Source organism: Globicephala melas, chromosome 7 (assembly GCF_963455315.2).
Source record: "Globicephala melas chromosome 7, mGloMel1.2, whole genome shotgun sequence".
Lineage (NCBI taxonomy): Eukaryota > Metazoa > Chordata > Mammalia > Artiodactyla > Delphinidae > Globicephala > Globicephala melas.
In genome coordinates this window covers 32,535,707-32,548,158 of record NC_083320.1, presented here as the reverse complement: position 1 = coordinate 32,548,158, position 12,452 = coordinate 32,535,707, and the positions used below count along the sequence as shown (strand labels likewise).

Here is a 12,452-nt window from a genome sequence, read left to right as displayed (position 1 = left end):
ATTTGTTTGTAACGTAATTACCTTTTTAAACTATGCCATGAGCTTAGCAGTTTTCATAAGAAAAATATGCTGCCCTCGTTAATAGCTCCACTTTTAAGGTATTTAATCCCTAAAACTGTGTAACAGATTTCAACCCCTCAGAGACTTCTTTGATTATCCCTTTTCTCCTATATCACATTCGTCTCCTGTCCATCAGCTTTAAACAAACTTAGATCTTTCCTCTCTGAGGTTAAAGATGAGTAATTTTTCCTCTTCTTCATAACCCCGTCTAGCCATTATATCTTGTCTGCCTTTTTCATGTGCCTCATATTTATGTCTTAGCTGGATGTAATGTCTTTGCTTCTATTTAAAGTCCTCTACTTATTTCCCAAGATGGAGTTAACTATTCTTGTCAGGAGTACCTATAGCAGTTTCTGTTATTTCACTTATCATGGTGAATAGTTAACTGTTTGCTTGCTTGATTCTCCAGTAGTCCTTAAGAACTTCAAAGGAGGGAACACTGCTTTTTCCCCCAGTGCCTGGCACAGGGATACATAATAACATTGTTGACTGAGTGATTAAACTAGTAAAGATTATTTGGGCTAATGTGAAAGTCAGAGATATCCTATTTCTAAAATACAGGATTTCCTTAAAAGATATATTAAATAGAAATTACAGCCTAAGTAAAATAAAAATAAATATAAAATATAGTTATACTGGAACTTGCTGATAAATCAGCAAAACAACAAAAACAAAACTTTTGTCTTCTAGTCATTTAATACCAATAAAATATGCTTATTGTTTCAATGAACAGAAATCATTAGGATAATTCTTCTATGTAAAAATGAATCCATAAGTTTGTTTTAATCTCATGTTATTCATGTGGTATAAAGCTTTTTTCTCTTTGACTTTGAGATAAGAACACCTATTCTTACCTGTTAGCATAGTAAGATTTATGACTTGTTTGCCAATTTGTAAGTTTTTTCAATTTGAATTTTATTGTATTTATTTTTATACAGCATGTTCTTATTAGTTATCTATTTTTTACATATTAGTGTATATATGTCAATCCCAATCTCCCAATTCATCCCACCCACCCCCACATACCCCCCCCCCACCCGCTTTCTCCCCCTTGGTTTCCATACGTTTGTTCTCTACATCTGTGTCTCTATTTCTGCCTTGCAAACCAGTTCATCTGTACCATTTTTCTAGATTCCACATATATTCGTTAATATACGATATTTGTTTCTCTTTTTCTGACTTACTTCACTCTGTATGACAGTCTCTAGATCCATCCACATCTCTACAAAAGACCCAATTTCATTCCTTGTTATGGCTGAGTAATATTCCATTGTGTATATGTACCACATCTTTATCCATTCGTCTGTCGATGGGGATTTAGGTTGCTTCCATGACCTGGCTATTGTAAATAGTGCTGCAATGAACATTGGGGTGCATGTGTCTCTTTGAATTATGGTTTTCTCTGGGTATATGCCTAGTAGTGGGATTGCTGGGTCATATGGTAATTCTATTTTTAGTTTTTTAAGGACCCTCCATACTGTTCTCCATAATGTCTGTATCAATTTACATTCCCACCAGCAGTGCAAGAGTGTTCCCTTTTCTCCACACCCTCTCCGGCATTTGTTGCTTGTAGGTTTTCTGATGATGCCCATTCTAACTGGTGTGAGATAATACCTCATTGCAGTTTTGATTTGTGTTTCTCTAGTAATTAGAGATGTTGAGTAGCTTTTCATGTGCCTCTTGGCCATCTGTATGTCTTCTTTGGAGAAATGTCTATTTAGGTCTTCTGCCCATTTTTTGATTGGGTTGTTTGTCTTTTTAATATTGAGCTGCATGATCTGTTTATGTATTTTGGAGATTAATCCTTAGTTGAGATAAGGACACTTATTCTTACCTGTTTACATAGTAAGATTTATGATGTGTTTGCCAATTCGTAAGTTAACTTTTGATGTCATGTATAAGATTGGTTTTGTAAGGATAGTTTTATGGATTACTTATATAGAGAAAGCTGATTATTTGTGTTATACATTATACTTGAAAATCAAAGCAGTCTTTGTTGCCTTGAGTATAGATATGTAGAAATCAAAAAGGAACAGAATTATCAAGAACAAGACTATTGCTTTTTTATACTGAAGCAAAATCAAAGCCAAAAGAAGTTAAATGACATGACAACTGGGGAAAAAAACACTTCCCATCCAAAATTCTAGTTTACTTACTGTAAAAAGCCTTTAAAAATCAATATGAAAAACAGGCAAAGACTATGAAGAGGTGGTTTACGGACTTAAGGTATGTAAACACGGCAGTTCAGAACATTTTAGCAGTTAATAATAGCTAATCTTATATAACACCCATTGTATGTCAGGCACTAAGCACTTTTCATGTATTAGCTTATCTCATCCTTGTAACAACTTTACAAAGTGGGAATTAATATTATCCTCATCTTACAGATGAAGAAACTGAGGCTAGGGGAATTAGTAACTTGTCTAAGATACTGAATATATTTTGTTAAGCTATCCAGAATAGTCAGTCACTTTGAACTTCAGTTGAAGCCACTCACTCCACCTTTTTTGTAAACTTAAAGTAGAGGAGTCAGTCATATTTGTACTGCAAATACATTCTTTTTTTTCATGACTTGTTCTCCTGTTTGTTGTGACTAATTGCCTTGTGACAGTTGTTACCTCTTATATCACTAGTGTTACGTTGTGAAGTCTACTTATGGGGTCATGTTTAGATTGCCTATGTTGGGAATTCGTAAACTTGGGAAAACAAAGGTGTATTAAAATGGTCTGGCCTTGTCTCTTGAGTATTGATTTTGGTGACCCTTGAGGCTGCTCTTTAAAGCATATACCTGTACAAGGGTTCCTTTAGCTTAGACCATCATATACTTTACTTAAAGGTTTAGCAAATTGTAACCTCATACATGCTGTGTAGGTATTAAATGAGAAAATTGACTGTGTTTTATAAGATTAAAAAATTGTAGTTTCCTCTTTCAGGACAGCATAAACTGCATAGGTGGAGTAAATGTACTTTTTCCTCTAATGGAACAAATCAGCCACTTTGGTGAAGGACAGATTCCTGAGGGATTGAATGAAAGCACAGTTCCTGAACTGATAACACCTGTAGAAGGAGATTGGGTGGTATTGAACTCCACAAAGGCATCAGGTATTAAGCTGAAATTAACGTGAACTAGTCGTTGAGAAACTTGAGAATTAATTGAAAGATAGATTGAAATGTCTTGCTACCATGATGAAGAAACTTAACCATTTGTAGCTGAAGTAGTCCATCCCTAATTTTACTAATGGAGTTCAGAAAGTGCATAATACTTCAGTGAAAACACTTAAGATGTTGATTATACTCTTGACTATCCTTAGTTTGTACTGTTAGCAGAAATCGGACAACATTGTTAAATTTATGGTAGAGAAAATATTTACATGTTCATATAAGTATATAATATGCAGTCACTGATTTCTCTGATATTTATGTTCTGCAAGTGACCTTTGGATGCAAATTCCTGAACCAAATTCCTTGTTTGTTATAATATGCATATGATATAGAACATGTGATACAAAAGTGATTAGCATAATTATGATAATTAATGACATCTTCACAAATCCACAGAGTCAAGACTAGAGAGAAATTTAATTGCAACATTTATCTTGATTGTGAAACACTTTATTCAAAGACATCCTATTAACCAGGACAATCTTATTCACTCCCATGGAGTTGCCATTCTTGGTGCCTTACTTCAAAAGGTGAGCTAGTCTAACGTTATGTACATGTGACTGATGATTGTAATTACCAGTTAGTGTTGAGGTTTTTTCTTTCCAATAAATAAATATATATATATATTTTTTATTAAATATATTTTTTAAATTATACTATTATAGCTTAAGTTATATTAATGGATATAATTTATTTCACAAGCCGCTTTTTAAAACTTGAATCACCTTATACAAGAACTACATATCTTACATAACAGTGTATAATCTTTGATATAAGGACCTTGTGTGTTAACTTTGGTATTTGGGATATTTCATCATTTAAAGACACTATTTTAGGAATATGTTCTAGAGTTACATCAGAAAAAATAATGTTTAAATTGTTTATATTTTTCTAACCAAGCGTTTTATATTTAGTAGATGTTCTGAATTAATCATTTCAAATTATAGCTTAATGACAGTTATTTACACTGAACTTTACAGAACCCTCTTCTATTTGGATTTCAGGTGCCAAGCACCTTGATGGATGTTAATGTATTGATGGCAATTCAGTTACTCATTGAGCAGGTATCATTAGAGAAAAATATGCAGCTCCTGCAACAAATGTATCAGTATTTACTCTTTGACTTCCGTATTTGGAACCGTGGCGATTTTCCCTTTCGAATTGGTGAGAGCAGGCTGTTGGATAAATTTTATAGTTGTTTTAGAAATGTATTACTACTTATGTGACTTTATTTTAGGTATATAATTGAAGAGTGAACTTTCTATTTTAGGTCACATACAATATCTTTCCACCATCATCAAGGACAGCAGGAGAGTTTTCCGAAAGAAGTATGGTGTACAGTTTCTCCTAGATACACTTAGGATTTATTATGGGTATGATATCCTTATTCTTTCTCAGTTTGATATTGTTTCTGTTACTTGATTGGAACATCTAGATTGTTTATTTTCCAGCAGTTCTAATACCTTTAACTTCAGAGAGCCAGGATGTTGTGGAGGTTAAAATGATGAACAGTGGATCACATACACTGGGTTTGAATATTATGTTTCATTAATTGTCTAGCCATAGGCAACTTAGTCACCTTTTCTGTGCTAAAGTTTTCTGCTTTGTGACAAGGAGATAATAAAACTGTATGACTTCCTATGGTTGTTTTGAGGATTAAATTAAATGAATTAATAATGTGTAAAGCACATAGAACTGTGTCTGCTACATAGTATTGCATAAATATAAGCTGTTTTAACCATTTTTGTCTTAGTATTGCATAAATATAAGCTGTTTTAACTATTTATGTCTTTGTCATTGCAACTCCTAACTTCAAAAGGTTTTCCTTAAAAAGAAAAAGAAGCCAAAGATTCTATGAATTCTAATAATTACGTGGAAACAACTTCTTTTAAACTATGAAATCTTTTATATATAAAAGTACAAAAATATAAAAATTTCAATTCTTGCCCATTTACTTTCTCTTTCAGGAGTGATTGTAAATATAGTGAGCTGTCTCTAGATGATATTCGAACAATAAGGACTTCTTTGTATGGACTAATTAAATATTTTCTGTGCAAAGGCGGAACTCATGAAGAGATACAAAGTATTATGGGTTATATATCTGCTATCAATGAAGAAGAACAGGTATTATGCTCTGGATAAATCTGTTATTACTTTTTAATAATTAAGTTGCTATATCATCTTCTTTTAAACTTACATGTAATATAGCATTTTAAGAGTAAAATGTTTATAGTGTCACATATAATATTATTAAGCAGTTAAAGAGGTAAATTTTATCTCCTAACTGAAAGTTTAATAAAATAAATGGCAGTGTAATAAAACATTTATTTTCTAGCTAATAGTAAAATATTAGCTAGAAAACAGTATGTGGAAATACTTGTCCTGGCAATTCTGAAATCTGTTTTCGTAGGCCACATGATGTATATTTAACTGTTATCAAAGTTACTAGGCAGATTTCTAACATGAATTTTAATATATCATAGGTTCATAAAAATTTTGCATAAAGAGTAAATTATAACTGTATTTCTATTTTTAAATACTTCTATGTACACTATTCATTTTTACCTCAGAACTACCCTTTAAGACAGTGGTTCTCAATGTATGGACCCACTTACCTGGGAATTTTTTAGAAATGCAAATATATGGCCAAATCAAGCCCTCCAGGTGATTCTGATGCATGGTAGAATTTGACCACGGATACAAAATATACAGACCAGGAATTACTCTTCCCATGTGCACATTTGGAAATAGATGTTCAGAGAGATTAGGTGACTTAAAAAGTTACACAGCTGATATACCTGGAAAAATAACCCATGTGTATTTACTGCTCTTTCTGTGCTCTTTCGGTATACCACTCTCAACACCAAATCTGAGCATCCTTAATTTATGTTGACTCAAATATTTTGCCCTCTATCATGATATATGCATTGTGTACTCAGTGGTTATTATAACTTCATAATTGGTAATATATAGAAGAGTTAACTTAGGCTATTTCCTTATAGGGTTGAACTACTTCAAAAGCTTCTCATATTTAGAATAATGAATAATCATCTTATTTGATGATAGCTGTATTGTCACCTGCTATGATTCATTGCCAATGATATTTTCTTGGTCAATTTAGTCAAACAATTATTTATTGAATACTTTTATTATACATATACATAGAGTAATACTAGATATTGTAGGTATTTAATGATGAAAGAATTATCATTTTTAGCCTAATGGAGGCAGGGATAGATAAGAAATGTTTATAAATAATTATGAAGCAAAAAAGAGTATGATAATATCTATAAGAGAAATATGAAGTCCCATGAGGTTTTCACTGGAGAGTGTTACATGTTGAGGAGACTAGGAACGGCTTCATGGAAGAGATGGCTTTTCATATGGACCAAGCAGGATAGGAATGGTTCAGCGGGTGAATGTGAGTAGTGAGAGGATATACAAAAGGAAATGGAATAAGCCAAAAGCCTAATGGAGGAAAGGCAAGGAGGGTTCAGAAGACATCAAATAATCCAGTTAAGCTAGAACATAGGGTATAGAGGACTTAAATAACTATTTGTGGTTTATGACTTTATTTATGCTTCCATATATGAGTGTGGTTGTTTGTGTTGCTTAATTTTAAAAGCTTTTTGGAATTTTGGACATACTCTTCAGTCTCCTACGTACCAGCCCAACTAGAGGTCAACTTTTCTTACTGCTGTTTGAACCAGGAAATGCTGACATACTTTATGCCCTGCTCTTAAATCAGAAATACTCTGACAGACTAAGAGAAATCATTTTTAAGGTACAAACATGTCTTAAGAGTCTTTATATTTGGGGACATTTGTGGGTGTATGCATTTACATGGAACATATCCATTCTATGAATGTAAATTCTTTTTTTCATGTCTACTTCCATCTAGTTTTAAATTGTTCAGTTTGTTTTGATATATATTTATCATGTTTTTGTTGTTTATGTATTTTAAAACTAATTATATTGTAATCTTATCAATAATTTCGGTGGAAAATCTACTCTGCCATACTAATGTAGAACCTCTTATCCCCCTTTTGACTTACAGTGGGTCTATGTGTCAGATTATACTAAGCTTATTTAGCATCCACTGTTTATCAGGCACTAAACCCTTTTTATATATTAGTTTACGTAGCTCTTGCAGCAACTTTATGAAGTGGATATTATTATTATCCTCATTTTACAGATGAAGAAACTGAGGCAGAGAAATTAATAACTTGCTAAAGGATGTAGGACATATTTTATTAAGCTATCCAAAATATCCCAAACTTTGAACTTCAGCTGAAGCAGCCCACTCCACCTTTTCGGTTAACTAAAATTAAAGAAGGCAGTCATATTTCTACTGCAAATACATTTTTTTTTCATGATTTATTCTCCTGTTTGTTATGCCAAATTGCCTGTGACATTTGTTTCCCCTTACATCATTAGTATGACATTATAAAGTCTACTTGTGGGGTCATGTTTGGATTGCCTATGTTTAGAATTCTTAAACTTTGGAAACAAAAGTGAATTAAAAGTGGTCCTACATAGTCTCTCTTGAATATTGGTTATGGTTGACCCCTGAGGCTACTCTTTAAAGCATCTGCCCACACAGGGTTCCTATATGGAGATTTAATGTTATTTCTTCAAAAATGGCCTTGCAGGGTTGTTCATGATATTATTTTGCCAAGATTATCCTTTCCGTATAGGCTTTCAGAATCTCACTTTGTAAAAGATTGATCTAACTCCAAGAAGTATGGGGTTACTAATTCATTCTTCCATTTTAGCATATGGATGGGTTGCTTCACAAAGTATTTCCTCGTTGTTGAAAATTATTTTGACAACTGTCACATAAATAGATTACTAGATTTATCTAGAAGTATCTTTGTTTTCTTTCAGAGCACACCTTTGTTCCTCTTGCAAGCTACAGGATTTGTTTCCATCTACACCGTAGCCATTAAAAGAAATTTTTAAAGTATTCCTTTCATCTACCAAAAAATTTATATAAACTAGGGTTTTAAACATATTAATTATTCAAATGCAGTTGCATTTCAGTCCAGTTCATTTTTAAATTTATTTTTTAATGATAGCAAGATAATGGAGTGTTCTTCCCTATTTAGTGCTATTTTTTTAATACTTGAGGAATAAAATGATACTCCAGAAACATTGTACACTAATATTTATTCGATATTAACCTAAGTGACAATTGTTCTTAGTTCTCTATATTGAGAATATATTACTGTTGTGACCAGGTTATGGAACAGATGTTGAAATGCACGAACGTTTATGAACGAAGTAAACAACGTATTCGGCTTAGAGAAGTTGGCTACTCAGGATTAGGTCTCCTTCTTAATGAAGCACCTGTTAATACTTCTCTCATTAAAAGTCTCACCAATCAAATTATAAATACAGGTATGACTAAGGCTAAAATATTGATACATTTAAGAAATGTTCTTCATAGTCATGTAATTCTATTTGATGGCCCTGAATTTTTTTTTTCTTCTGAAATTCTTTCTTCTTTTCCCCTCTTCCCTCAGGTTGCTTTTAAAATTACCTATTACTTGATTCAGCAGGGCTTTTCTTGGGTACTGTTTCAAATGTACCTTTGTTGTTTTTGTCTCCCTGGAGCATAGCATAGTACCTTACTTGGTAGGCCTTCAGTAAATGTTTATTGACTGAGTGATTAGTAAATAATTCAGTCTATGTAAAACGAAAAGGACATTAGAGAAAATATGTACAAGATATTCTTTTTCCTTTCAGAGCTTAAATTCTTAAAGGGAAAATGAAAACTAATTTCAGATATTCATTTTTGTTTCTAATTTTGCTTTTATGAACCTTTTTGTAAGTAGTTCCTACAAACTATAAAATTTTTGTCAGATGCTAGGGGTTCAGAAAGGTATCAGATAAGGTTCTTTGTCTTGAGTGGTTTATCATCTCATTGAGAAGACATGTACATAAAAAGATAAATACAAGTATAAGATCCAAGTAGTATCAACAGTATGTTCAGGCAATCAAAATAAAAGAACAGCTTTTTAGGGTTTAGTCAGGAAGATGTTAAACATTCTAAACCTATTGTTTTTGTAAAATTTGAACATATCTACAATTCCTATTTAAAATGAAACAATTATTTCTGCGTTTATATGACTATTACATACAGTTCTTTCTTTGAGAAAGAAGAAAGCTGGAGGCATCACACTTTCGGATTTCAAACTATACTACAAAGTTATAGTAATCAAAACAGTATGCTGCAGTATGCATAAAAATAGACACATAAACAAGTGGAACAGAATCAAGAGCCTAGAAATAAAACTATGCGTGTACAGTCAACCAGTATTTGACAAGGAATCCAAGAATACTTAATGGAGAAAGATAGTCTCTTCAATAAATGTGATTGGTAAAACTGGATATGCACTTGCAAAAGAATGAGAATGGGCTCCTGTCTTACACCACCCACAAAAATTAACTCAAATGGATTAAAGACTTAAATGTAAGAACTGAGCTGTAAAAATACTAGAAGAAAACATACGGGAAAAACCCTTTGACCTTGGTCTTGGCAATGATTTTTTGCGTGTGACACCAAAAGCACGAGCAACAAAAGTTAAAATAAACAGTGGGACTAAGTCAAACTAAAAAGCTTCTGTGGACTTACCTGGTGGCGCAGTGGTTAAGAATCCGCCTGCCAGTGCAGGGGACACGGGTTCAAACCCTGGTCTGGGAAGATCCCACATGTTGTGGAGCAACTAAGCCCGTGTGCCACAACTACTGAGCTTGCACTGTAGAGCCCATGAGCCACAAGTACTGAGCCCGCGCGCCACAACTACTGAAGCTCACACGCCTAGAGCCCATGCTCCACAACAAGAGAAGCCACCACAATGAGAAGCCCACTTGCCGCAACTAGAGATAACCTGCACACAACAGTGAAGACCCAACGCAGCCAAAAATAAATAAATTTATTTATTTTTTTAAAAAAGCTTCTGCATAGCCAAAGAAACCATCAACAATATGAAAGGGTAGCCTATGAAATGGGAGGAAATATTTGCAAGTCAAATCTGATAAGGGGTTAATATCCAAAATATATAAGGGATTCATATAACTCAATAGCAAAAAATCCAATTAAAATATGAGCAAAGGACCTGAATAGACATTTTTTCAAAGAAGATATGCAAATGGTCAACAGATGCATGAAAATGTGCTCATCATCCTTAATTATCGGGGAAATGAAAATCAAAACCGCAATGAGATATCACCTCCCTCCTGTTAGTTTGGTGGTTATCAAAGAGACGAGATAATACATGCTAGTGGTGAGGGTGTGGAGAAAAGGGAACCCTTGTGTGTTGTTGGTGGGAATGTAAGTGGTGCAGCCACTATGGAGAACAGTGTGGAGGTTCTTAAAAAATTAAAAATAGAACTACCATATGATTCAGCAATCCCTCTTCCAGGTATATATCTAAAGGAAATGAAATCATATCTCAAAGAGGTATGATCTGCAACCCCATGTTCATTGTACCATCATTCACAATAGTCAAGGCATGGAAACAGCCTAAGTGTCCATCAATAGATGAATGAATAATAAAGATGTGGTATATATATATATATATATATATATATATATAAAATGGAATATTAGCCATAAAAAAGAAGGAAATCCTGCCATTTGCAATAAGAGCCTAGAGGGCATTCTGCTAAGTGAAACAAGTCAGGTAGAGAAGGAAAATACTGTGTAATCTCACTTACATGTGAAAAAAAATTGAGACAGGGTAGGTTGGTAGTTGCCAGAGTTGGGGCAGTGGGGGAAACAGGTGAAGGTACAAGGGGTACAAACTTCCAGTTATAAGTAAGTTCTGGGGATCTAAGGTAAGCATGGTGACTGTAGTTAACAATACTGTATTGTATATTTGAAAGTTGCTAAGAGAACATACCTTAAGTGTCCTCACCACAAAAAGAAATACAGTAACTATGTGAGATAATGGATGTGTTAACTGACCTTATTGTGTAATCATTTTGTAATATATACATGTATGAGATCATCATGTTTTATACCTTAAACAGTGTTTTATGCCAATTATATCTTAATAAAGTTGGGGGAAAAAATAAAGGGCATCTGTTGTTGACAGCAGGAAAAAAAAAAAATGAAATGATTGTCAGCCTTTATATATAACTATTACCACAGTTCTTTCTCTGGTTTTCTCTAGTATTTAATTTTAACTTTTTTTTCCCATCATAGATCCTGCTATTAATTTCAAAGATCTGTTATCTGTGGTATATATATCTCACAGAGCACGTATAAATGTCAGGGTGGTCATCTGCAGAAAGGTTAGTAAACTTTAAAGATGTACTTTAAAAATTGCAGTATCGTTGTATTGTGAAGAACTTTTAGATTGAGTATTTTTCACCAGATATAAGTTTAATATCTTTTATATGACATAATTTTATAGTTTCCTTTTTTGAGGTGAATTAACTTTATATAATCATAAGAAATCAGCATATAAATTTGTTCTTCTTAGCCGTACATGAGCTCCTGGAAATAATGCCCTTTCCAGAGTCAAAAATGTATTACCAGAGAATATTTTCTTTATTCAGAACCTTTTGTTGTGACCATTTTTAATGCAAACACCATATTTTAGAGTTTCTGAATCTCTTAACCTTTGTGGAAAAGATTTTCTGTAGTTTGTTTATGAGTGTATTCCAACAATGATTTACCTTCAGTCCACTCATTTAACCTCTAAGTTGACGAATTGTTACCCCATGCGCTTCTTCCTGATTATATCCTTCTCTCTCCTCTACTGGCAACCACTGACCAGTCTAGTATTTAATTTGCTTCCTTGTTTTTCTTTTTAGTTTTACTCCCTAATTATGTCACAGTACCTTTCCATCAGTAAATCTGGTTATGTCTTTCTCTTTAACAGCTACGTAGTTTTTTATTCTATGGCTATTCTATAAAAGTATTATCTGGTTCCCAGCTGATGGACATTTAGATTGTTTCCTGTTTTACCATATTAACAAACTTGTGTTAGGAACATTTTTTTACATTTGTCTTTACCTATCCATGGTAATACATATGTAGGACATAATTCATGAAATGTAATTTTTCTGTCAAAGAGTATTCACATTTTACATTTTAATGGATTTTGCCATGTTTTCCTTGAAGCAGGTCATGTAAATGGATCCTTTTCCTTTCAGTGTGCAATTAGAAACCTCTTTCAGTACAGCCCAGTTTTTATTCATTATGTGTTTATAAAATT

At 33.1% G+C, this 12,452-nt stretch overlaps 1 protein-coding gene across 1 annotated transcript in view; it reads left to right on the top strand.

Moving 5' to 3' along the window:
• Positions 1-12,452, top strand: part of NBEAL1 (neurobeachin like 1) — a 182,322-nt gene that overhangs the window by 80,866 nt on the left and 89,004 nt on the right. Inside the window, exons 20-27 of the mRNA XM_060302023.1 lie at positions 2,994-3,162; positions 3,619-3,752; positions 4,227-4,386; positions 4,493-4,595; positions 5,190-5,346; positions 6,848-7,006; positions 8,463-8,622; positions 11,435-11,523. Coding sequence (XP_060158006.1) covers positions 2,994-3,162; positions 3,619-3,752; positions 4,227-4,386; positions 4,493-4,595; positions 5,190-5,346; positions 6,848-7,006; positions 8,463-8,622; positions 11,435-11,523 — 1,131 coding nt within the window. The remainder of the gene's footprint in view (positions 1-2,993; positions 3,163-3,618; positions 3,753-4,226; positions 4,387-4,492; positions 4,596-5,189; positions 5,347-6,847; positions 7,007-8,462; positions 8,623-11,434; positions 11,524-12,452) is intronic.